The sequence below is a fragment of the Bubalus kerabau genome, chromosome 23, assembly GCF_029407905.1.
Source record: "Bubalus kerabau isolate K-KA32 ecotype Philippines breed swamp buffalo chromosome 23, PCC_UOA_SB_1v2, whole genome shotgun sequence".
Classification (NCBI taxonomy): Eukaryota; Metazoa; Chordata; class Mammalia; order Artiodactyla; family Bovidae; genus Bubalus; species Bubalus kerabau.
Window position 1 is genome coordinate 28,633,083 of NC_073646.1, and position 27,754 is coordinate 28,660,836.

Consider the following 27,754-nt stretch of genomic DNA (forward strand, 5'->3'; position numbering starts at 1 on the left):
TGACCACTTCTGTGCTCAGCAGGATCTCCACCCCTGGGTTCCTTGCCTGGAGGTTGTTCCTACTCGAATACTTAAAGTATCTGAAATATTGGATACTGAAATACATGATAGGCAGAATTAAAATTTCGACAACTCAGAAATTCCCTGGCAGTCCAGTGGTTAGGATTCTGAGCTTTCACTGCCAAGGGCCTCGGTTCAATCCCTGGTCAGGGAACTGAGATCCCACAAGCTGAGTGGTGTGACTCAAAAAAAAAAAAAAAAAACCTACAAATTTGTTTTGATATGTGGATAAACTTTTATTTATATATAAAGGGAAAACCAATTTCATTTAAAGCTGCCTAATCCACATTCCCAATAGTGAAGGTGTTTAATTTACCATCCACCTTCCAAAGGCTTCAAATCAAACATAGCTAGAATTGATTGATTGATAAAGAATTGATAGATTGATAAAGAATTCAGATTATAAAACTCTCCAGGCAATTAAATGGTCATAATAATACTGGAACTACAGTTTAAAAAAACAAACCACAATGTTATGAGCCCTAACTATCGTTCACTTGGAGGTACAGATAATCAATACCAAATTCATATATTGGGTTGTAATCAGCAATTGGAAGCAAACAGTATCAAACTGCATAACTTTTAAAAATTAACCTGAAGTTATGAACTTTATAAAAATGGATCTTATTCTTCCAGTGCTCCCAGAAGCTCTACAAAATCAGTGATGTACCATTCCGCGTTATCCTTTACTTGCTGCCTGATCACATTTCCTCCGAATCCAATGAAAGCATCCTACGAAGAGAAAGAAAGGGAAATAGTTTATAAGGAGAGAGAGAAAGAGAGACAGCAGCAGCCTAGGGAAATAAGTATTACTGAAAAGAAGAAACTCTGAACAAAGACAAGTGAGCCTGGCATCACCTGGGATGCCCCCCTCCCCAGCTCCCTGTGAGCCTGCTCATCTCCTAGCCTGCTCATCTCCTCCCCTCCTCCCGCCACGCAAATAAATGAGCCTGACCATCACTGCAGCAGAAGCACTCAGCTGGACACTGTGGGCTTCAGAAGAACTGAGGTCCTCGGAAAATCAAGACAACTGCTTACAAAAATAAAACCCGGGACTTCCCTCGGAGGTCCAGTGGTTAAGACTTCTTGCTTCCAATGCAGGGGGCCCAGATTCAATTCCTGGTCAGGGAACTAGATCCTGCACACCACATCTAAGACCCTGCACAGCCAAATAAATATATGTATATATTTTTTTAAATAGGGACTTCCCTGGTAGTCCAATGGCTAAGACTCCATGCTCCCAATGCAGGGGGGCCTGCGTTCAATCCCTGGTCAGAGAACTAGATCCCACTTGCTGCAACTAAAAATCCCAAGTACCACAATGGAGCCTCAGCACAGCCAAATAAATATTAAAAAACAAGTAAATAAAACCACACCAGGTGGCAAACATCTGAGTTCTAAACTGGGTGGCAATCACATCCAGGCCAATTTCAAAGAAAGAAGATTGAAGAGAGGCCTGTGGGGCTGGGGAAATGCCCGAGGCATGGAATCAGGACCATGGCAGAATATCTCCCAGCTGGTGTCCTGCGTGAACCTGAGGGACCCACCCCGCTGCCCGCAGGGAGGCCTGTTATCATGGGCTGAAGGAGATGACAACCCCGGAGTATGTTAGCAGCACTCTATTTTTCACTGGTAGAATGATTTAAAGGTGCATTGTTTCATTCACTTCTTCTCAGTGATACCTTCTCTTAGTCAATGATCTTTTGAAATTTTTTGTGGCTGCACCCTCACAGCATGTGGAATCTTAGTTCCCCGACCAGGGATCACACCCATATACCCCTGCACTGGAAAGTGGAGTCTTAACCACTGGACCACCAGGGAAGCCTCATTGTTGTTAGTCACTAGTTGTGTCTGAATCTTTTGCAACCCCATGGACTGTAGCCTACCAGGGCTGATGCAATCTGTCCACGAGATTTCCCAGGCAAGAATCTGGAGTGGGCTGCCATGCCCTTCTCCAAGGGAAATCCCATAGTCAATGGTCTTTTTAAGTGGTATTTTCTCTTTTTTCTGCCAGGACACAGACACAATATACATTGATTTAGAAGTACAGATTTATCTTACTTGCCCTTTCTCTTCATTTTTATTTTCATACCATACAATGGGGGAAAAATAAGTAGATTCTTACATTTAGATAAATCGAGCCTCTTGAACTCCTGCCTCTGCGGCAGCCCTCTGCAGGCCAGCACCAGTTCCACTGTCCTAACACCCTGACTTGTTCCTTCTTGGTCCAGAGGCTTCCAGGACTTCCCATGACCCAAAGGTAACACCAGACAGCCTAGTGCGTGGGGTCTTCTCTTGCTGAAGAGAAAGCCACTCCCACACCTCCCTGCCCACTGGCCAGCCTGAGACTGCGCTGGTCCATCAGGACTGTGCTCTGCTGCTTCCCTTCCCCCAGAAGCCCTCCCCGCCAAGTTCTGCCTGGCTCCCACATGGTGACTGCTAACTGCCCTTTAGGGCAGGGCTCCCACTCCCGGGCCACACACTTGGTACTGCACACAGGAGAAGGTGAGCAGCAGGAGAGTGAGAGAAGCTTCATCTGTATTTACAAACTGCTCCGCATGGCTCGCACTCCTCCTGAGCTCCACTTTCTGTCAGGTCAGTGGCGGCAATTAATAAATGCAAAGCCCTTGAATCATCCAGAAACCATCCTTCACCCCTCCACCCCTGGTCTGTGGAAAAATTGCCTTCCACGAAACCGGTCCCTGATGCCACAACCCAACCTTTGGGCGCAGATTAGGGTGCAGATTCCTCGGACCACCTTCCAGGGCTACAGACCTGCACACACACCACCTTCCCTTGGTTCAGTCAGGCTGTGTCACCTTCTGACCGATAGGATCTTCTGCACTTTGTAATTCTGTCCTTCTTGGATACCGGGATTCAGGGCCCCCTGAGAGAACCCTGCATTTTACGCCTTGTACTCTGATATCCACTGGCCTGGCTTTCAGTACTTAGTCGGCCCTGACATTGGCTGTAAATCATTTAAGAACGCATTATTTCAAACTGACTCAAGTAATGTTAAAAGGATCCCCAAAAATTCTTTAACCACTTTTAATTAATCATTGACAGACAGATGTTATTTTTAGATCTGAGGAAACTAGGTAGTGAAATGTTCACCACTATATTTTTGGTTCAGTTTTTTTAAGGTAGAACGAAATGTTAGAGTCACAGTCCTATGTGAAATGGACATGTGCTATTTAAGGTATTGGCTACAGTCCATGGGGTCCCAAAGAGTCGGACACAGCTGAGTGACTGAGCACACGTGCACACACACACACATACATAGAGCACTTATTTCCTGCTAGTCTCAGAAAGCAATGGAAATGCAGAAGAAGAATAAAATGCTTTAATATGGCCACGGTATTGAATCTCCATGACCCTCAGTTACCCCATCAGTAAAAAGGAAAAGATGATACTTTTTACTTCACAGGGCTGTTATGAAGATTAAATAAGATAATGTATGAGGAAATAGTTTATCAAATATAAAACACAAATTCTGGTTGTAGTATAAGAGCTGCATTAATTGTGGAAATGAAGCCAAACCTCATTAAGCACATACTTGGGCTAAGAGGCAGCAGCCATACTGCAGGGACAAGGGGTCTTTGGAAGTTTTAAATGGGGTTTAAGTTCCTTATTTGCAACCTTCCTTGGGTTTGCAAAAAGTCAATTAATATATTGAGATTGAACGTGTTTTATTTGTTTTTTTTGTTTTATGGTGATACAGGTTTTTGTTTCCTTCTCACAAGCTGCATAAAAATGAGTATGCTTAATACATACAGCAGGAGGACAGGCTTCCATGTCTGTGGCTCCATCTCCAACCATGACGATCTTCTTAAAATGAAATTTTTCCTTTAACAATTTAATAACTTTTCCTTTTCCACCAGATTCAGCTGTTGGCTGTGTCTCATCAAAACCTGCATATTCACCTATAAAACAGATCCACAGAATTAGATCAGTAGGGCTACTTTTTTGCATAGATGATATCCTCATTTACATACCACTGGCAAAGCTAAAAATGGCCTTCCACACAGCCTGGACTTTCACATTTATTTCTCAGAATGAACAGGCTATGCTTTTAAATTACAAACTTCTTGTCAAGGTTATTCCTTTAGGTGATAAACATCTTGCAGTTAATTGGTTTTATCTTCTAAGCTTTCAGTATAGCAAGTCTCAAAACTTATTGAAATGGCAGAACACCATGAAACAGTTATATAGTCATTTAAAACATGTTATTATATAATTTCTTCTAAGAGGAGATTCTAATTTACATTTGATGGATTATTTCCATCTTACAGTAATTACTACACTTATACTCTTTTTTTAATGATTTCTATCTTAAAAACTCTTCAAAAGTGTTCTAGTAACACATTTAAATGTTTTTAATTAATGCCATTTGGTTTTAAGAATGCCAGCTACGCCCTGACATAACTGGAGACATCTGAAGATGACGAGAAGATCACAGCTGCGGCTCTGTGACAGTCCCGAGAGGGGCCAGGAAGCGCCTCCAACAGGCAGCTACAGTGCAGTGACGTGCTCCCAGATTAACTCTCCTTCCTGAGTCAAACACACGAGTCAAGTTGGCTCTAATACATGAGAGCTTTCATAAAACTGAAATATACTGACTGACAAAATAAGTCATATGGGTTACATGACATTATTTACTAAAATGCAGACATGTATACACAGACAGATGATTTTATGGATACTGAAGGTAGGAGAGATGATGCCCTAAGTGTATCTTGCAGAGTAAAGGATACCAAGGTATGAAAGACATCAGTAAAGAGAACCCTCTATCTCAGCATTTAACTCTGACACCACCTTGCTGAAGCTGCATTCCAACAGACATTAAATACTAAAACTGATTAGAGGGGAAAATGTGACCATGAAAGTCTTACCATTAAAGTAGAACTTTAGCCTGTTGGCAAATACATTGGTTGATGGAATGTTGAGCTTTGAAGCAACATGCTCCACAATGCTCCTAAAGCCACCAGATATCAGGAAAACCTGAACATTTCGTTCTTGTAGGCGACTTACTAGCTCCCTGTAAAAAAAAAAAAAGGAAACTGCAAATACCAAATGCTGATCAATACAAAAGTGAAAACAGGAAACGTGAAAAGGAAACTCAAATATTTATTTCTCCTAATGCATCTGTCCAAGGTACATCAGACAAGGTATATCGCCTAGTGAATTAATGTTCCATATATGTTTTTCTAAATGCACTTAGAAATTAGTGGGTGGGGCTTGACTGCTTTAGGAAACCATTCCACAACTCTGTTCTGCCCATGGACCTAGAAACACAAGATGAAGAGGGGATCTTGGCTCTCTGTTGGGAGAGAGGGAAGGCAGACATGGGCAGGACCAACCAGCCAGACAAGACCAGTCACAAGGACCGAAAGAACCACACGGAAGCTCTACAGTAATGAAGGACATGCCCCCAAATGCAGGTGCTGAGAGAGAGGCAATGTGCCCAGACTGGGCATCCCTTACCTTATGCCGGGGGTCAGGTGCGGGGGGTGCTCTGCTAGGAGCCTCTGCACCTGTTCCCTGGAGGGCTGGATCAGAGCTAAGCGCTGTGTGAGGGCAGCCTTGAAAGGCACTGCCCCGCCCATGGCTTGCCGTGTCCTAGAAGGAGGAAGACCCAACAATCAAGCCAGCCAAGTCAGCTGTCATCAAAGTTTACATGCCCACCCTCCCCAGCTCCTCTCAAGGTCCATCCACAAGGACGGTGCCCCACCATACAACAGACGTGCTACGTTGCCATGGGAGTGAGTGGGGCCAGGGAAAAACTATGGAGGGTTTGCTTGAGAATCACATTAATATTCTGCATCCACAAATACACCATCCAGTGAGCTGAGAAAAATGCATGTACTATCCACAGGTACCTTCCTTAGAAGCCGTGAGCACTTGTAAACCAAGAAAGAGACTAAAGGCCAGTACTCTTTATACACACACACATACATATAATTTAGCATGTTAAAAACAATCACATCAAAGAAAAGTATACAGCGGCTTCCCTGGTGGCTCAGTGGTAAAGAATCCGCCTGCCAATGCGAAAGATACCAGTTTGATCCCTGGTCCAGGAAGATACCACATGCTGTGGAACAACTAAGCCCGTAAGCCACAACTATTGAGTTGGTGCTCTGGAGCTCAGGAGCTGCAACTGCTGAAGCCTGCCCGAGAGCCTGTGCTCCACAACCAGAGAAATCACTGTAATCAGAAGCCCATGCCCAGCACAGCAAACAAAAAATTTTTAAAGTATTCAGATAAAAAAATGTCATAGATGACATAAGAATAGTGTGCATATATTTTTGCATATATATATAAATCTACAGTATTTACCACTGTTGATTTATATATATTTTGGAGCAGCTCTGATGCTGCTATCATAAACCAAATTGTACACCTTGGTTTACTAGGCCAGGCATGCTTGCATCAGATGAAGCTGAACATGAAACAGTCTAGGACCTGGTGAGTGTGGGTGGCACAGGGGAGAGCAGAAGGGAGGAAGGAACTCTTACCTGGGCATGCGTGGAGACACTGAACCAAAACTAGCTTTCTAGCAAAGCTCTAAGGCCATACTTTCAACCATGACACCAAGCACTGGACCCCTGGAGATCTGGTAGGTTATCTTTTTTGGTTATTTGTGGTCATCAATCCCCTGGTCAAGCTAAGGGTATGTCATCCATATTTATTTGTCAAAGTGTATATATTAGTGTTATATATACACTTTTTTGGCAAAAATATGTGTATAAATGGGAAGTCCAGTGGTTAGGATGCCATGCTTCCACTGCAGGGAGACAAGTTTGATCCCTGGTTGGAGGGAACTGAGGTCCTGAAAGCATGTAGTATGGCCAAATATACATACATACACATATATACGCTATGCTTAGTTGCTCAGTCATGTCCAACTTTGTGACTCCATGGACTGCAGCCCACCAGGCTCCTCTGTCCATGGGGATTCTCCAGGCAAGAATACTGGAGTGGGTTGCCATGCCTTCCTTCAAGGAATCTTCCCAACCCAGGGATTGAACCCAGGTCTCCCACATTGCAAGCAGATTCCTTACCATCCGAGCCACCAGGGAAGCCCATGAATAATGGAGTAGGTAGCCTATCCTTTCAATAGGGGATCTTCCCAACCCAGGAATTGAACCAGGTCTCCTGCATTGCAGGTGGATTCTTTACAAGCCGAGCTACCAGGGAAGCCCATACACATACACACATAGATTTATATAAGCCCATATACATATATATATATATATATATATATATATATTTATATAAATGGATGGTTGGATGATATACTACACCAACAAATTCAGCTCTAAGTGATGGAAGAAAATAACCCAGTGCCCATATTTCATAGGAAGGGACTAAAATCAGGGAATTGTGGCTCTGGTCCTGTACATCATTCAAAAGTCACTCTTCTTTTGCAATCCTCTATCATTTCATAAGGTGAATAAATACTGTTCCTACATTTCTGACACGGCATCCTCAACCCCACAGAATTTGGCCAGCTCATCAATTCCTTCTTCTTGGATGACGGTGCTATCGACATCAAAGCACACTGCATCAGCTGAACAGAAAAGATTCCTCAACTCTGAATGGGAGACCATCTTTGGAAGAATTTTCCTCCTACAACAGAAAAAGATGGATCTATTTAAAGACATAAAATATAATCATTTGTTATTGTTGTTCAGTTGCTAAGTCCTGTCTGACTCTTTGCAACCCCATGGACTGTAACACGCCAGGCCTCCCTGTCCCTCACTATCTCCCAGAGTTTACCCAAGTTCATGTCCAATGAATTGGTGATGCCATCCAACCATCTCATCATCCTCTGTCGCCCTCTTCTCCTTTTGCCTTCGATCCTTCCCAGCATCAGACAAAATATAATCATAAAAGGTCTAATTTTGCCTACGAATGTCAATATATTGTATTTCCCATCAAAGTCATTCATTTTTTTTAATACAAATTAAGCACCTTCTAAATGTCAGGCTCTGGGGCTACAAAGTTGAGTGGAGACCCAGATTCTGCTTCCAGGAATGAAGTCTAGTGAAGGTTATCAATTTATGAATGTATTTGATTTTCAATCAATATTCAGATACATTTGACCTAACAATTAGAGCAATAAGGCAAGTGCTACAATGGAAATGTGCATAAGACACTGTGAGCACACAGAGTAAATGGTTAACCTTGTCCATAAGACAGGCTTCCAAGAGGTACTGGCATTTGAGCTGAATATTGCAGAGTAAGTGGCCTTCTGCATGGGCTTGCAAAGGGAAGGGTATCAGTTTGTTGTGTCCTGAGAATAAGCCAGAGGGAGAACAGCAGCAAGGAGCGGGGTAGTGATGGCAAAGGGAAGAACATGTGCAAAGACAAGGCAGCAGAATGATGGCTGATGAGTTGGGAGCTGCCCAACGGCCCAAGCCAGCTGGCAGGCAGTGCACGGGCAGTTAGTATGGGCGGGCTAAGGAGCTTTTTTTTTTTTTGACTTTTCTGGGTTTTCATTGCTTCACACAGACTTTCTTTAGTTGCGGCAATCTGGGACTACTGTTCGTTGTGGTAGGTGGACTTCTCACTGCCATGGCTTCTCTTGTTGCAGAGCACAGGCTCGAGAGCTCAGGCTCAGCAGTTGTGGTGCATGGGATTAGTCGCCCCACGGCCTGTGGGTCTTCCTGGACCAGAGATCGAACCCGTGTCCCCTGCATTGGTAGGCGGATTCTAATCCACTGGACCACCAGGTAAGTCTTAAGGAGTTTGGATTTTAACATTCTAGCTAACAGAAGGACTTACCTGGTGGACCAGGAGCTAAGACTCCATGCTTCCAATGCAGGGGGCCCAGGTTCAATTCCTGGTCAGGGAACTAGATGCCACATACCTCAGCTAAGAGTTCATATGCTGCAACTAAGACTTGGTGCAGCCAAATAAGTAAATATTGGGGGGGAAAAAAACCTTTTAGCTAATAGGAAACCTTGAAAGGCTTTACACCTCAGAAGTCCGAGCTAAACATACACATGAGTCTGTTTCCAGTGCAGAGATGGTAACTGAAGCCACAGACTGCTGGAAGAGAGAGTAGAGAAAGAGAAAAAGAAGGCTGAGGACAGAGCACAAAGGAACAGGGCAGTCAAGGCAGGAATCTGTGAAGGAAAATGAGAGGGAGAAGTCACAGGGAGGAACTGAGAGACCACAGTGCCGCAGAAGCTGCAGAGGATAGTTTCAAAAGAAATCTGAGTATTTTTTATTTTTTAAGAAAACTGGGGCTTCCCTGATGACTCAGTGGTTAAAAAAAAAAAGAAAAATTCCACCTGCCAATGCAGGAGACACCGGTTCAATCCCTGGTCCAGGAAGATCCCACATGCCAGGGGGCAGCTAAGCCCAGGGTCCATGACTACGGAAGCCCTTGCACCTTAGAGCCTGTGCTCCACAACAGGAGAAGCCGCTGCAGTGAGAAGACCATGCACTACAACAGAGAGTAGCCCGCGCTCGCCACAACTAGAGAAATGCTCAAGTGGTAACGAAGACCCGGCGCAGCCACAAATAAATAAACTTACTTTTTAAAAAAGAAAGAAAATCAATGGCCTAGAGTCTTGGAAGTGAACTAGATCCTAGAGGTCGTCTGGGGCCACTCTCCCATCAAAGAAACTAACACGTCATGTACAAGGTACACGGACCATGCAAATCACATAAACAGCGGCTGACAAGTGACTCACAGGAGCCTGGCCAACCCACTTTGTAACTCATTACAAACCAGTGCATTGGGTAGAACCATCCAGTTCAAAGTTAACATGGGGGAAAAAAAAATCTTTCAAGCCAGGGGTCAGCAAAACACAGCCAGTAGGCCAAATGCAGCCTGCCACCTGTTTTTGTACAGCCTGTGAAGAATGAATTTTACATTTTAAATAGTTGGGAAAAGTAGAAAAGTAGTATTTTGTGACACATGCAAGTCACATAAAATTCAAAATTCAGTGTCTGTAAATAAAATGCTATGGGAACATAGCCACGTTCATCATTTATGTGTCTATAGTGACTTCCCCAAAACAGCAGACAAGCTGAGTAGCTGTGTCAGAGACATGGTCTGGAAAACCTGAGATACATACTGTCTGGCCCTTTAGAGAGAAATTTTGCTGATCCTCGTTTCGAGCCCTTACAAGAGAGTACTCCAAACAGGAAACATCAATTTCATTGGAGTCCCACTAAAAACAGGCAGAGGAGGGTAAATTAATGAATCCAGTTAGATAACAGAATTTAAAACTCTGCACTGACATTATCGACCTAAATGTGAATAAGTCTCCACAGAAGAGGAGAAGTATTTTTCAAAAACATGAATACAAAACACATCTGCTACTGGTTATCTACTGGGTTTTCTATAAGAGATGATGGAAAAACCTGATCAACTTTTTGGCCAACACAACACAATCTGTTTTTTACCCACAACATCATGTTCTTCTTCAAGCTGACCACTCAAGTTAGAGGACCAACTTCCCAGGTTCACATATCTGCTCTTGGAGGCTAAGCTTCTTTGCTGGTTGGTTCTCTTAATGTAATAGCCCAGGGTCCGTACTTGGTCTTCTCTACCTATATACACTCCTTGCTAAGTGCTAAGTCACTTCAGTCATGATCAACTCTTCGTGACCCTATGGACTGTAGCCCACCAGGTTCCTCTGTCCCTGGGAATTCCCAGGCAAGAACACTGGAGTGGGTTGCCATTTCCTCCTCCAGGGGATCTTCCCCACCCAGGGATCAAGCCAGAGTTTCCTATGTCACCTGCATTGGCAGGGGGATTCTTTACCACTAGCGCCACCTGGTCACTCCTTAGATGAATTAATTTATCCTTGATCATAGCTTTAAATGCCAGTTCTATGACAGTAACTCCCAATACACAGCTGCAACTCAGTTTTCTCTCCCAAACCCTAAACTCTATCTACTTACCTGACTTCCACTCAGATGTTTAGTGAACATCCCAGACATAAATCATAACGTCCAAAACAGAACTCCCAGTGTTCCCTCCCCTCCTCAAAACTGCCATTCTTGCAGCCTTCCTTCTCTCTCTTGATGGCAACTCCACTCCTCAGTCACCTTTAACATTTCTCTTTCCCTGAAATCCCACATCCAGTCTTTCAGGAAATGCTATTTGTTCTGCCTTTAATTTTTTTTTTTTTTTTTTTTTTTGGCCGAGCCCCACAGCATGTGGGATCATAGTTCCCTGCTGCTGCTGCTGCTGCTAAGTCGCTTCAGTCGTGTCCGACTCTGTGCGACCCCTGAGACGGCAGCCCACCAGGCTCCGCCATCCCTGGGATTCTCCAGGCAAGAACACTGGAGTGGGTTGCCAGTTCCTTCTCCAATGCATGAAAGTGAAAAGTGAAAGTGAAGTCGCTCAGTCGTGTCCGACTCTTAGCGACCCCATGGACTGCAGCCTACCAGGCTCCTCCATCCACAGGATTTTCCAGGCAAGAGTACTGGAGTGGGGTGCCATTGCCTTCTCCAACAGTTCCCTGAAAAGGGATCAAACCTACACCCACTACAGTGGAAGTGTGAAGTCTTAACCACTGGACCTCCCGGAAAGTCCAGTTCTTCCTGTAAGAGCTAACCAAAAAAAATTTAACCAAAGTATGACCGCTTCTCACCACATCCACTGCTGTTGTTCCAGCCTGTCACAAATGTTTCTAGCCAAGATTGTACCAACAGCCTCTTAAAATGTCCCCACCCCTACTATCTGCTCTCAACAAAACAGCCAGAGAATCATTGTAAGCTATAAGCCAAATCATGTCACAATCTTAGCTCAAAATCCTTCAGTGGCTTTTCATTTTACTAAAAGTAAAAGCCCAACTTCCTATGATTACCAATAAGATCTGCCCCCCAACTCTGGCACCACCACCACCACCAGCATGCCCTCCCCATTACTTCTCTGGCCTCATCTCCTACCCCTCTCACCCTTGTTCACTCTGCTCCAGCCTCACTGGTCTTCTTGCTGCTCTGCAAATACAGCAGGAAGGCTCCCCTCTTAGGGTCTTTGCTCTAGCTTCGCCCTTGGTGGGAATGCTCATCACGGGGAATGGCAACCCCGCTTGGCCAGTTCCCTCAGAAGCAGTTTGCCCAGATGTCAACCTGACCATGCTGTTTATCACTGTAACCCGCTTCCCTGACCTTACCCCTGACATTGCTGATTTCCCTCATGATGCCCTACTTCTTTTCTTCCGTAACATCGCTCATCTTCTAACACCTGATAACACATGTCTATTATGTGTTGTTTATCTGTTCCCATTAAGATGTAAATTTCACAGGAGTAGGATCTTTATCATCTTTGTTCACTGCTGGATCCTTAGGACTGAGAACGGTACTTGGCACATAGTAAGGCTCAGTAAGGCTTCCCAGATGGCACTAGTGGTAAAGAACTTGCCTGCCAATGCAGGAGACATAACAGACTCAGGTTCAATCCCTGGGTCAGGAAGATCTCCTGGAGGAGGGCATGGCAACCCACTCCAGTATTCTTGCCTGGAGAATCCCCATGGACAGAGGAGCCTGGCAGGCTACAGTCCATAGTGTCACAAAGAGTTGGATATGACTGAAGTGATTTAGCACACGCACAAGGCTCAGTAATGTGTGTAAATGAATAAAGCTCAAATGCCATCTTCACTATGAAGTCTTCCCTGATCCCCTGATCTGGAAAAACATCTCTCCCAGAACTTCCACAGTACTTTATGGAGACCTGCTTTAAGATATGGAATTCATAATATTCCAACTTATCTTATATTGATTTATGTGCATATCACTTTCACTCCGGGATGGCAAGCTCTTTGTACTAAAATACAAAATTTTCCAAAACACCTATTGTTTTGAACCTTTTCTGAGTGGATACTCAATTAATTTCTGAAGGTTGAATGAATAAATAAAATGATACAATTGTGAATTACATACCCACAGCTAACGATTTTTTAAAACTTTTTATCGTGGCAAATTTCACATACATATAAAAACAGGAAGTATGAATACATGAACTCCATGTATTTATCATCCTGTTTCAATAATCATAGCAAATCTTACTTCATCAACAACCCCACTATAAAAGGTTCTGCACCCCAATTCCAACAAGGGGGTTGGGGTTCCCACACATGCAAGCAGTTCTTGGATACCAGCAGGGTGTTCTACTTTTCGATTCAATTCTGACACTATCTACCCAGAGAGGGCATCAGATTCCACAGGTTAAAGGTTTAGTCCACAAGACTGACCCCACTCCACCCCCGACACACACACACACACTCTCTCTCTCCAGATGTCGGTCACAAATCCAGATTATCATCACCTGTGCTTCTGACTGACCAGCTATAGAGTGGAGGTTCCAACAACCCCTCCTTGGGTTCAATTAATTCATTAGAGCAACTCACAAAATTTACGAGGTTTATTATTAAAGGATATAACTTAGGAAAAGCAAATGAAAGAAATGTACAGGGCAAAGATATGTGGAAGGGGAGGACAGCTTCCATGCCCTCTCCAGGCTTGACGTTTTGCCCAAATCTCCATGTGTTCACCTACCCAGAAGCTCTTAGAACCCCGTCCTTTGCGGGTTTTGAGAAGGCCTCATTACAAAGGCACACTTGACAAAATCATTGGTCACTGGTGCCCGAGCTCAGCCTCTAACCCCTCTCGGGGTCATGTCAGTGGGACTGAAGGTTCCAACCCTCTCATCACATGGTTGGCTCTCATGGCAAACAGCCCTCATCCTTAGGTAGGTCCAAAAGTCACCCAGTCACACAAGAGACATCTTTATCTGTCTCATCATGGAAAATTCCAAGGGTTATAGGAGCTCTGTGTCAGAAACAGGACAGGTCCAAATACCTGTTTATTACAAATCACATTCTCACACCCACACAATTCTATCTTTGAGATAAATCTGACTTATCTCAAAGTAAACCATATCATTTCATACAAAAATATTTCAGTGTATATACTTAAAAGGTAAAGGCTCTTTTTAACATAGTCATTTGCATTTATTAACTATACTGTTGGCACCTGCCTGTATGCAGGTTTGGCCACTGACAATCAAATTAGGTTAATCACAGCACACCTCAGAATGCCCCTGCTTATCCATTTCTCATTATTAGCGTAGAAATCAACATAATGTCTCTGTTACTTGATTCATTTATGCCCTTCATGATTCAAATCCTCTCCATTTCACCAGTTTTTTCCCCACCACTTTCCTCCCCCCACAAACACTCACATACACATACACACACTTTATGCTCAAGGGATACAGAGGACTTCTTGCTCCTTAAACATGTCATGGTTTTTTAGTTCTCTTTATCTTTGCAAATGCTGTTTATTCTGCCTGAAATCACCTAATTACTCATGTTTAAGGGGCAAATTCCTATTTATCCTTCAAGGTGCAGATTAATTATTTTCCCTATACTATCTCCTTCATAATCCCCTCCAAGAATTAATTAATTACCCTCATTCCTCTCCTAGAACGTGAGTTCCTTCAGGGTAGGGACCTTGACTGAATTACTTTTCTGTTCCAGCACAGTAGGTGTTAAATTGAAATGTTTCAGGAATTAGAGCTGAATCTAAGCAGTTAATGAGAACCCAACACAGAATCGAGTACATTACTGTTCTCAATTAAACAACTCCAATTTAGTATGCTATTACCCTAAAATTAAAATCCTTAACCAGAAACGATGACTACAACAGAGAAACAGAATCAACACCATATATTCCGAAGTTGGAAGGAAGCTCAAAGCCATTATCTGGGGCTAGTCCTGTGCCTTTCTACAGGAACAATATAGATACATCCATTTACCAAATTAACTAATAGAGGTATAAGGAATTAAATGCTTTACCCAAGGTCATACAGCTCCTAAGCGATGGCCAAAGAACTGAAATTTGGATCTCAAATGCACAGAGACAACATAAAAGATGTGGATAAATTAAGCAGAATTAAGTAAAGTTAGACACTGTTAAGAACATAACATGGATCCAGGAAATGTCAAAGACTTCCACCAAGAATTCAGACTGGGACTTCCCTGGCAGTTCAGTGGTTGAGAATCCACCTTGAAGTGCAGGGGACATGGGTTCAATCCCTGGTCAGGGAACTAAAATCCTACAGGCCATGGAGAAACTAAGTCCACGTGCCAGAGCTGGAGAATCCATGCGCCACAATGGAAGCTCCCACATGCTGCAACTAAGACCAACACAGTCAAATAAATACAAATATTTTTTTAAAAAAGAATTCAGACTATTCTTCAAAGACAGTGAGGCCAGTGCACAGTGCCACTCTGTGCCCAGCACATGATCTGGGAACCACAGAATGGGCACCACCTTCAAGACGCTCTCAGTCTCATTGGATGGCTGGACAAATCATCATTGCTCACATTTGAAAAGCCAGAGCCTTGAGCCTCTTTCCAACCACTGATACCAGCAATAGCTTCAACCAGATCATGAGCCTCAAATACAAAAGGAAACATACATTTACTCTAATGAAGTGAGAACTGATTTCTACAAATCCGGATGAACAGTAGTCCTGACTTGTAACTCAGAACTGCTGACACCTGTAGGTTGCACTGTGGGTCCCAAGACAGGATGTTTGAGACAAACTATTGGAGGACAGAGGGAACAAAAAGTACCCACAAACTGAGAAGGCATCTTGAGAGCGACAAATGAGGCAGGCAGATCCATGTAATCAGGGTCCTTGGAAACAGGACGTGCACTCCTAAGCCAAGACTGATGAATGGGTAAGTAGTCTTGGGGGTGCTGGAAATATGTCAGGGAGGGTTTTCATCATTGTTTGGGGACTAACAGAGCGTAGAGCTACCTGGCCCTGATGATTATTAAACAATGTCTATTAACTGCAAAGCCCTTGATGACAGAGAAGTGATTCACTGCACAATGCAGTTCTGGGTAGGGTCAGAAGGACAGGAGAAACTGTAAGGACCCAAGACGGTGCTAGTTATGCTAACAGCCATGCACAAACATTACACTGAAGCTACCTGGAAGGCTAATTTTTTCCTCTGTGCCCTCCCTAGAAGACAGAGCTAGATTATATGACCTTAACCTTGCCCCCAGAATGCTTGAGCCAGGGGATATGCCCTCCACTCCTCAGCTTACATGGGTTTCAATCCCCTGCCTAGACTACAGAGCAAATTCAGCTTCCTTCAGCACTTCACAGCCCCCACTGTAAAATGCTCTGCCTTCCTGTTCACTTCTGATTCCCTCTTTTTTCATTGTCTCCACCAGGAGTGACTCATGATTCGTACAAATTCAAAATCCTCATAGTTCCAGGGGCGGGAAGGGAAATCTGCTGAGTAAATTCAGTTGCTTCAAAGTGAATTGTGTACATTAGAAAAACTGTTGCTGGAGAATGGACTCTGGAGCCCTCACATCCAGACTAGCAGGGAAGGGGGACAGGACAGGGATGGAAGAAATCCTGGTGGAAAAGGTCTGTGTTTAAATGGCAGTTGCCAAGCCTGGTCCCAACCCCTAGACCACTGCCTTCTGGGGCTCAGGACAGGACTCCTGCCCACCTGACCCCAAGCAGGTCCACCTTGGGGAAGCAGAGGGCCAACTGGTAAAGAAGCCACAGCTGACAACCCCTTGTCACCTAATCCCAGTTCCAAAAGTACAAAACCAAGCTTTCCTTCAAGGCCAACCTTAGGAATTCTGATGTTAGATAAGAGGGAAAAAACTTTCTCATCCCAACAAACTCTCTTCCAGCTTCTCATCTAAGTGTCTCACAAGGGACATCTAAGATCACCTTCACCAACTTCCGCTTTTGCTGGGATTGACCTCTTACCTTCACCTATGTAAGGACAAATATAAGCTGGTACAGAGGTTGAGGAAGCCAACAGAGCAAAGCTTCCTGGACTCAGATGGGCATCATCTAGGGTGGCTTTGGTCCTGGTGGTGAGGCTGTATGGGGCCCTCCAAGCAGTGAAACAAGGCCGAATGGAGTCTGAGAGGCTTCTGGATCAGAGGAGAGTCAAAGAGCCTTCCTCTAACTAGGACGGGGGTTCCTGCCAATGCATTTATAGTACATTTTATGATTTAAAACAAAACAAAACAGATCTTCCTCAGGGAAACCGAGATTGTATGTGTACCACTTTACAGCAGACAACTCTTTTTACGCAGGTGAAGAGTAAACTGATAAACATATAACACTGACAACGACGACAACAGCAGACAAAGCGGACTCACGCGTCTTCAGTGCTGGATTCCCAGGAGACAATGGTCTTCTCTTCCCACTTCTTTCCTGGGGGGGTGGGGGGGGGATAAAGAAACACAGCATAAAGTTCTGACTACATATTTCTTTAAGAGAGATCTCGTGAGTTCTACAAGAGTAAGAACCTAGAAAGAACGGGGAAATCAACATCAAGGTCCAGACACAGGAGAAGAAAGAGACCGTCTAGCTTCACTATCCTCCCTCTGTAGGACTGGAACAAAGAAAGGTCGGCTGCAAAGTCTCCTAAGGCTACTTTCTCTGGGAAATACTTCACATCTGCCTCCTTCAAGCTCCACAGAAGAGGAAACATGCCCTTTTCTGTGGCTCTAAACCAGAAAAAGCTTCGAATCTGATAGAAAATCACCTACACCTGATTGGCATGGCTCAGAGGCAAGGGAAAGGAGAGGAAAAGGGCAAGAGGATCTTGGGGGAAAACAAAATATAAATACAGAGAAGCCAATGTAGGAACATTACAGACTGTACAAAATGGTCCCTGCTGTCTTCAAAGCGAGGAAAGTCAGCAACATTCCAAGAATAGTCAGAGAGGAATCCTGCTGCCTCGTAAGAAGGGAACAAAGCCAACAACTTCCAATTATTATCCTCATCATTTAAACTGTAAAAAGAAGTGGACGAAGGTGCTAAATCTCAGAAGAAACAAAGAGACAAAAAGCAGTTAAGAACAAGCAGCAAGAAAGAGCAAAGTAGGGCTTGACAAAGGACAGACGACAGAATGGAAAGAAATCTTCTGGGAGGTTCAAATACAGTCCTCACTGCACTCAGAAAGGGCTTGGTGTACCCTTTCTCTCACCAGAGTCATATAGGATAATACTCCCGAGAAGGAGGAAGAGAACAAGCTGTTCTCAAAGCCTCATACCTGAGCACACAAGCCTAGCATGTCTTCCCCACACTGCCAAGCTTCTGCAGGTGTTCTGAATCCCACTCCCCTGCAGGCCCGGAGAGGGGCATCCTATTGGCCCTCCCTGGAAGCTGCTCCTCTTAAGAGACAACCCACTGCCCGGAATGGCAGCACAAGAATGGTACTATTTCCAATTTTCTTCTTTTTTATTTGTTTCTTTTCAAGCATGAATTATTTTTTTATGTGTGTATATATTTTATTTTATTTTGGCTCTGCTGGGTTTTTCTTGCTGTGCCTGGACTTTCTCTAGTTGCAGCCATTGGGAGCTACTCTTTGTTCAGGTGCTCAGGCTTCTCAATGAGGTGGATTCTCTTGTTGCAGAGAGCGGACTCTAGGTGTACAGGCTTCAGTAGTTGAGGCTCACGGGCTCCAGAGCCCGGGCTCAGTACTTGTGGCACATTGGTATTTGCCTGGAGGCATATGGGATCTTCCCAGACCCAGGATTGAACCTGTGTCCCCTACATTGGCAGGAGGATTCTTTACCACTGGACCACCAGAGAAGGCCCTAACTTGCTTCTTTAATATAGATTATTATTTCTCCTTTGATCCATTTACATCTAAAGCAGAAATTCTTTTAATTATAAAGGCAGGCTCTTTTTCTCTTCTAATTTAGAATTTTTACATTGCTACTTACCTTTTTTTTTTTCAATTGGGCATGTATTAAATCATGTGAAAGCTTAAAATGTTCTTTCTATTTTGTTTCACCAATATGAAAATGACAAGACTCTGATAGTCATTATACTGAAATCCTACCTGGTAGTTTTAATTATATATAGAAATATTGAAATGGACATCCTTCCCTAACCTGTAGTCCAATGACAAATTATGTAATAATAATAATAAAACTTGTAGTCCAATGCCAAAAATCAACTCCAAATGAATCAAGACCTAAACAAAAAAGCTAAAACTATAAGACTTCTAAAATGTAGGAAGAAAATTGCACTCCTGTGGCAGGCAGCCTCTAAAACAGCCCCTAGCAGGAATTCCCTGGAGGTCCAGTGGTTAGGACTCTGTGCTTCTGACCCCTGGTTGGGGAACTAAGATTCCGCAAGCCACACAACTTGGCCAAAAAACCAAAACAAACAAACAACACCTAATGAACCAACTTCCTATTCCAACCCATCTCTAACCCCCTGCCCTTGAGAGTGAGCTGGGTTTAGTGACTCTCTTCCAGTGAACAGAATGAGGCAGAGGTGATAGGATATCACTTGCAAAATTAGACTGACACAAATGAGTGTGTATAACTGTGAGATCTGAACAAGCTCTATGGATTGTGCCAGAGTCAGTTCCTTGAGATGTTGGCCTCAGGGGAAGGGACATGAAAGAAGGAGAAGTGCATGAGATTTCCCTGTATATTTCTTTGCAGCCCGCTGTGAATCCATAATTATTTCTAATCACACACAAAACATGTGTTTTTTAAAGTGAGTTTATCTAGGGAGATTCCCTGGTGGTCCAGTGGTTAGGACTCAGTGCTCTCACTGCCAGGGCCTGGGTTCAATTCCTGGTCAAGGAACTAAGACCCTGCAAGCCAGGCAGCATGGCCAAAAAATAAAGAGTGTGTGCGCCTGTTGTCACTTTAAAAAAAGAATGTGGCTTCCATTCTTGCCCCACCCCTACTCCTTGCTCTACAGGAAGGCGGCTGCCATGTTGGTAGCTGCCCTAAGAGAGGTGCATTTGGCAGAACTGGCAGCAAACAGCCAGGGAGAAACTGAAGACCTCAGTCCAACAACCCTCAAGGAACTGATTCCCGTCAACAACCAGATGAGCGCGCTAGGAAGCAGATCTTCCTCCACTGACGTGTTCAGATAAGTTGACCTTGGCCAACTGCAACCCCTTAGTGAAGTCGCTCAGTCGTGTCCGACTCTTTGCGATCCCATGGACTGTAGTCTATCAGGCTTCTCTGTCCATGGGATTTTCCAGTCAAGAGTACTGGAATGGCGTGCCATTTACTTCTCCAGGAGATCTTCCTGACCCAGGGATCAAACCCAGCTCTCTTGCATTGCAGGCAGATGCTTTACCCTCGGATTCACCAGGGAACCCCTTAAGAGACCCTATTAAGAACCACCCAGGGAAGCTGTTCCCAAACTTCTGACCCGCAGAAACTGTAAGAAAATAAATGTTTGTCTTTTAAAACTGCCTAATTTGGGGATTATTTGTTATGCAGGGATAGCTACCTAATAGAACAACCATAATTGGTAAAACTTTTCTTAAATAAAACCCACATAGCATGAATAATAAAAGGAAAAAATGATAGATTGGACTTCATCAAAATTAAAAACTGCTTTTCAAAAGACACCATTTAGGAACGGGAAAAAAAGGTAAGTCACAGAATGGGAGAAAATATTCACAATCCACATATTTGAGAGGACTTTTATCTAGAATATAGAACTTTTACAACTCAATAAAACACACAACCCATTAAAATATGAGCAAAAAGAGATCCTAAAAGGCATTTCAAAAAAGATGTGCAAATAAGCTCAAAAGAATAACTTTAAAAAGATCAACAATATCATGTATTGGTGAGGACACGGAACAACTGGAACTCCCATACAATGCAACATTGTACAACCACTTTGGAAAACAGTTTGGCAGTTCCTTACAAAATTAAACATTTATTTACCTAAGAGTCAGTCATCAATCCTAAACCTGGAGGTGTATTTGAGAGAAATGAAAACACATTCAAAGCAACTTTATTCATGATAGCCCAAAACTAGAATAAACATCACTGATAGATAAAGGGATAAACAGAACACTACTCGGCAATAAAAAGGAATAAATTACCAATGCATACTATAACATGAATAGCTCAATTGGTAAAAAATCTGCCTGCAATGCAGGAGACCCAGGTTTGATCCCTTGGTCAGGAAGATCCCCTAGAGAAGGAAATGGCAACCCACCCCAGTATTCTTGCCTGGAGAATTCCATGGACAGAGGAGCCTGGCAGACCACAGTCCATGGGTTCACAAGAGTCAGACATGACTTAGTTACTAAACCAACCACCATCATAACATGAATAAATATTTAAAAAAATATTATACTGACCAGAAGAAGCCAGACACAAAAGAGTATGATTCTGTTTATATGAAACACTAGAAAATACCAACAAATGCTATAATAACAAAAATCATTATAGAGACCCTAGGAAACTTTTAGGGGAGATGGAAGTATTCTATTGTGATGGTGAATATAAGTGCGTACAACATTGTCAAAATTCATCAAAACGTACACTTAAAATGGGTGCATATTGTTGCATTAGATTATACATCAATAAAATGTAAGCTTAAAAATAAGTTATAAGGGGTACTTCCCTGGTGGTTCAGTGGTTAAGACTCTTTGCTTCAAAAGCAGGTGGTTTGAGTTTGATCCCTGGTCAGGGAAAAACTAAGATTTCTCATGCCGAGTTTACCGGCCAAAAAAGAAAAGTTATTAGACATGCAAAGGATAATCTGAAAACTTAAAACATCCTGAGTACTTTGTTTTCCAATATGAAAGCCACAGGACTAGGATCATTACATTGAAAACACATCGGGCAGTGGAGATAACATATACAAATGCTGGACTTCATTTTTCTTCCCTGATCCTCATTCCAATTCGGTAGTCAAATATTTCAAGAGTAAACACCATGTGCAGGTCACATATAAGGAAAACTTAGAACGTTAAGTTTGATGAATGGAAGCATTATTTATTTAATTCCCGGCTTGAAGCCGTATAACAATGTATCTGATAAGTACATTTTTAAAACTCGAATTCTGATGAAAAAGAAGTTGACGAAGTCAGACACTGCAACTCTAAATTCTGGAACTTTTCCTACTCTTGTACTGATGACTCCCCTATGCGGGATTGCATCATTCATTCATGCTGTTTGGTAACAGGCAGCAATAGGATAAAACAAGTGAAAACCATCAAAAGCAAACGGATGAAAAGAAAGCCTTGAAATCCCATGACATAATTTACCTATCCCGATGAAGAGAAAGAAATGCAGAATCATAAAGGCCCCGGGTACAAGACAGGCGGGCCGCTCAATCAGAAAGTTGGGCACACGGCGGCGAGAGAAACACTTGCCCAGACTTACCCCGGCACTGCTGCTCCTTCCTGGGCCGCTGCCACCGCCTTCAGGTCTCCCGCGGCTGTAAAAGTTCCGACTGCAAGGGGCCGAAGGTTGGCTCCGACGTTCAGTCGTGGAGCTTGAGGGAGGTGACCGGTGCAGAGCACCAGGGACTTTATCAATCACCAGATCCGCTGACAAGTGCGGTGGCTTCTTGCGGGATTTGCATCTGTTTTATACTCAACTGGAGCCTGCAAGACCTCCTCTTTGCAGAGCCGGGCTGGGAAGAAGCCCTTGGCCCCGCCCCCGAGGGAGGGACTCCCTGAGCCCGCCCCCTCCTCCCGCCGGGGGCTCGGCGCCGGCGGACCTCGACTATTTGGCGGTGGACGCTTTCTTGCGAAGCCGCGAGCCACTCCACCTCCACTTTGCAGAGGAGGAATGGCACAGCTCCGGTCCTTTCCCAGCGCTCCCCACCGTCACCACCCACTTGGGATAAGAGTCGGTGAGAGAAGAGAGGGACCTCTGTACTGATTTTGCAATTAACGAAAGCCCCTTAGGGGCTTTTTTTTTAAAATCCACACTTGGCTTATGCTCTTGTAGGAATTTAAGTCCCAAGAGAACTGCAAAAACTGCTCACATTCGCAACTAAAATGCAGAAACCCATGAGTGACAAAATGAGTCTTTGCACCCCCAGCTTTTTGAGGGGGTCCTCTTACTTTCTTCTTGGTATCACATGCCCAGCTAGTTTTATGTTGACTACTGTAAATAAGGAGTCATTGCCCACAAACGTTTACCTTTGGGCAGAGCTGTCTGGAGCTAGGCAGTAAGGTCCTACCCTAAAACAACGGAAACCTCGGATACTGACAGTTCACGTCCGCAGGCTCCCTCCAAACTGGTGATTCACACAGAGGGGATGCTGGAGCGAGGTTGGGACACAGCATCCCTGCCTTTTGCTACCAGACCTCTCAAAAAACACAGTTCTATCCAGAAACAAGAGTCCTGATGCTCCGAGGTCACATGTGACTTTGAAGTTCAATATTCTCACATTTCATCAGTAAGAAAATGTTTGCAGGTTTGGGGCACAACCTATTTTTTTCCCAGATCTGCCAGGGATGGTTTTGATGAAGGACAAGAAGGAGGAATTTTGATGATTTGAAATATGAGGTACAAGATTATATAATTAATAGGGGAGGACAAAATAAGGGGGTCTAAAAAATAATCTTGTCAAGAACCTGTTTATAGTCTATATGGTAAGTAATTTAGAAATACGGGGGAATAGAAGAAACAAGGTGATAAACACCAAATACTTGTATATAAGTATTAAAATGGTAATTGAGAGTTTATTTCAAGAGGAAAAGAAACAGTAGAAGAGTCCATTTTTGCTATTATTCATATTTCATAGATGCTTAATGCTAAATAGATTTCAGGTAAAATATACCAAATAAAATCTGTCAACTACTTATGATGCCTGTACCCACCTCACATTCACACCTGTATTAACACTTGTGGATGTGAGGTGGCAGTGTTGTACACGGCACACTGTTTAGCTAGAACACATACTAGAAAAAAAAATTGTCCAGGGAATTTCTTGGTCATTCAGTGGTTAGGACTCTCACTGCCAGGAGGCTCTCACTGCCAGGAGCCCAGGTTCAATCTCTGGTTGTGGAACTAAGATCTCCAGCCACACAACACGGCAAAAAAAAAAAGTTTTCCAGAGGAGGTTAATGAGTAATCACAGATACATGGAACAATCAGACAAAGGATAACTATATAAACAGATTTTAATATGCTTCATTGTTGTTCTTCTGGAGTAATGGTAAATAGCATACCTGAACCAAATATAAACATATTGTAAGTCTAATAAAAACATCAGCAAATTTTTTTGCAAACTTGTAACTGGTTATTAAAAAGTTAATATTGAGTTTAATCATAACTGGTTATTAATACAAGTAATACTAGTATTCCTGAAAGGTTTTCTATAGATATTTCTATAAGCTAACAAATTTTCTAATGATTAACTATTTTAGAATCAAGTGCTATTTTTATAAAGTAATTCAGTGCTAACAAAATAGCCTTCTAAAATATAGTACACTGGACAGTCACTCTAGGAAACAATATAGTATTATTTAGCAACACTGAACCTGTACATTTTCTATGACCCAGCAATTCCATCTCAAGAATGCACTCAGGGACTTCCCTGGTGGTCCAGTGGTTAAGAATCCACCTTCCAGTGCTGGGGATGTGAATTTGATCCCATCTGGGAACTAAGATCCCACATGCCATGTGGGGCAACTAAGCCTACTCACCACAATGAGAGAAACCCCAAGCACTGTAAGGAAGACCAAGTGCAGCCAAAATTAAAGAAAAAAAAAAAGAATGTACTCAGAAGTCATACATGAGTGTCAAGAGTCACATATGAGAATGTGTGATAGTCAAGTAAGTCACACCCTGGAAATATATCCATGATATGTCATGAATAAAGCAGGTTGCAGAACATTATATACACCCTGATTCCCAGTTTTGAAAAAGAACTCTGTGTATGTCTATAAACATGTGCAGTATATATGAGTCTCTATATAGTTGTTAACTCTGGGGAGTAAAAAGAATGAAGAATTTACCTCGCTATATTATTTGGCTTCACAGATATAGAAAACAGACTTGTGATTGCCAAAAGGGGGGTGGGGGTTGGGGGTAAGAAAGATTGGGAGTTTGGGATTAGCAGATGCAAACTATCATATATAATATGGATAAACAACAAGGTCCTCCTGTATAGTATAGGGAACTATATTCCATATCCTGTGATAAATCATAATGGAAAAAAATGAGAAAATACATATATATATGTATGTATGTATAACTAAGGGTTTCCCTGCTCAGATGGTAAAGAATCTGCCTGCAATGTGGGAGACCTGGGTTCAATCCCTGGGTTGGGAAGATCCTCTGAAAGAGGGCATGGCCACCCACTCCAGTGTTCTTGCCTGGAGAATCCCCACGGACAGAGGAGCCTGGCGGGCTATTGTCCACAGGGTCACAAAGAGTCGGACATGACTCAGCGAGTAAGCACATGTATAACTAAATCAACACAACACTGTAAATCAACTATACTTTAATAAAATTTAAATATATATATTTATAAATATATAAAGAAGACCTAACTTTAGAAGACCTAACTTCTCTTAGGTCTGCACTTACTTTGCAGGTAGCACAGGTTTGATCCCTGGTCAGGGAATTAAGATTCCATATGCTGCACAGCATGGCCAAAAAAAAAAAAAAGAAAATTCATTCTTAAATTTCTGCTCCTTTCGCAGTTTTATCCGTATTAGTCAAGATTCTCCAGAGAAACAAGACCAACAGGATGTGTATCTATCTATCTATACACACACACACACAACCAACCTCACAGGGTATCTGCTGTTAAAGTGAAGATATTTAGGGTATCATCTGTTAAAATGAGAGAGAGAGAGGACTTCCCTGGTGGCACAGTGGATAGGAATCCGCCTACCAATGCATGGGCCAGGGGTTCAGTCCCTGGTCCAGGAAGATTCCACACGATGTGGAGCAACTAAGCTGTGCACAACCGCTGAGCCTGTGCTGTAGAGCCTGCAAGCTGCAACTGAGGCAAGTGTGCCTAGAGCCTGTGCCCTGCAGAGAAGCCCATGCACGGCAATGAAGAATAGCCCCCACTCTCTGAAACTAGAGAAAGCCCTCACACAGCTACGAAGACCCAGTGCACCCAAAAAGAAATAAACAAAATTATTTTTTTTTAAATGAGAGACAGGGAGATTGATTTACTTTTTTTTTTTTTTTTTTTTTTGGCACGTCTCATGGCAAATGGGATCTTAGTTTAGTTTCCCCACTAGGGAACGAACCCTTGCCCCCTGCAGTGGAAGTGTGGAGTCTTAACCACTGGACCACCAGGGAAGTCCAAGATTGATTTCCTTTAAGGAATTGGGTCACATGACCGTAGAGGTTTGGTAAACTCAAAATCTGCAAGGTAGGCTGCCAGACAGGGGGCACAGGGGAGACACAGAGTCCAAAGTCTGTCTGCTGGCAGAATCCTGTCTTGCTAGGGGGAGGTAAGTCTTTGATTAATTAAGGCCTTCAGCTGAGGAGGCCCACTCATTATGTAGGATACTCTGCTTTACAACAGAGTATATTTAAATCCACCAACAGAGTATATTTAATTCACCAATTTATTAATAAATGTTAATCTCATCTAAAAAAAACACCTTCACAGAAATGTCCAGAAACATGTTTGACCTCATATGTGGGCACCATGGCCCGGTCACACTGACACATAAAATTAACCATCACAGTCATCTCTAAGTGATGAGATTATGAATTTAAATTTGCTTTTGGTACTTTTTCTATGATTATGTATTATTGTTTTTTTATGTATATTATTTGTATAATAAGAAAATCAAATACATTTTTTTCAATAGTTAGGAAAAAGATTTGCTTTAGGAAGTCTTCTATAATAGCATGGAACTGAGCTCACATATACCATTATAGGTTTTTAGTACATTGTGTACCTTATGTATGCTGGTGTATGTTTGTCTCTATCAGTTCAGTTCAGTCGCTCAGTCATGTCCGACTCTGTGACCCCATGAATCGCAGCACGCGAGGCTTCCCTGTCCATCACCAACTCCCAGAGTTCACTCAGACTCACGTCCATCAAGTCAGTGATGCCATCCAGCCATCTCATCCTCTGTCGTCCCCTTCTCCTCCTGCCCCCAATCCCTCCCAGCACAGGGTCTTTCCAATGAGTCAACTCTTCGCATGAGGCGGCCAAAGTACTGGAGTTTCAGCTTTAGCATCATTCCTTCCAAAGAACACCCAGGACTGATCTTTAGAATGGACTGGTTGGATCTCCTTGCAGTCCAAGGGACTCTCAAGAGTCTTCTCCAACTATATTGGAAAAGCAATCTTTGGAGGGGCCTTCTCTTTTCATGTGTCTATTTACTCCAAGCACAGAACTCTGCCACAAAGTAGACACTCAAAGAATGAATGGCCAACATAGGAAAAACATTACTCAAAATCAGTATGATTACCCCACCTCCTCATACAAAACCTGCCCCTATTCTGGAATTTTCTTCAACTCTTCAGACTCCTAGTCTATAAATGGTAACTATGTAGCATATATTTTGAAATTCTATTTTGTCAGAAATGCCTCTAACCCCTTGGCCTTTCACTATCTCCACTTCTACTGCATTAATTTGAATATTCTACCTATTAAACATATGTTTTACTTAAAAATACATGCTTTGAAAGCAACCTATGATCCCAAAGAGACGTTTAAAAACTAGACTAATTCTATCATTCATTTAAAAAGAAAAACAAACATACAAAATAGCCAGAAAATTTCTGAAAAAAGATTGAAGAAAAGGATCTGGCCCTACCAAATTTTAAAACATATTGTAAAACTATAGTAAATGAAACAATATGGTATGTATACTTACAACAGTACACAAGTGAATACAGTCCAAAGTAGATCCAGAGACACCTGGGAATGTAGCAATGCTAATAATTACAT

The 27,754-nt window shown here is 42.9% G+C and overlaps 1 protein-coding gene across 7 annotated transcripts; it reads right to left on the bottom strand.

The window, feature by feature from the left end:
* Window positions 1-271: 271 nt before the first annotated feature.
* Window positions 272-22,439, bottom strand: PSPH (phosphoserine phosphatase). 7 transcript variants are annotated; one of them, XM_055561754.1, is made up of 8 exons: window positions 22,249-22,439; window positions 17,236-17,290; window positions 10,152-10,247; window positions 7,531-7,689; window positions 5,545-5,679; window positions 4,953-5,098; window positions 3,835-3,983; window positions 272-792 (listed from the first exon to the last, which is right to left on the bottom strand). In XM_055561754.1, exons 4-8 carry the CDS (start codon window positions 7,668-7,670, stop codon window positions 685-687), a joined length of 678 nt encoding a protein of 225 aa, XP_055417729.1. In that variant the 5' UTR covers window positions 7,671-7,689; window positions 10,152-10,247; window positions 17,236-17,290; window positions 22,249-22,439; the 3' UTR covers window positions 272-684. The 7 variants fall into 7 exon arrangements, with proteins under 7 accessions (XP_055417729.1, XP_055417727.1, XP_055417732.1 ...); XM_055561752.1 differs by lacking the exon at window positions 10,152-10,247 and having other exon boundaries at window positions 22,249-22,438; XM_055561757.1 differs by lacking the exons at window positions 10,152-10,247; window positions 22,249-22,439 and adding an exon at window positions 18,135-18,229.
* Between the last annotated feature and the right edge of the window lie 5,315 nt (window positions 22,440-27,754).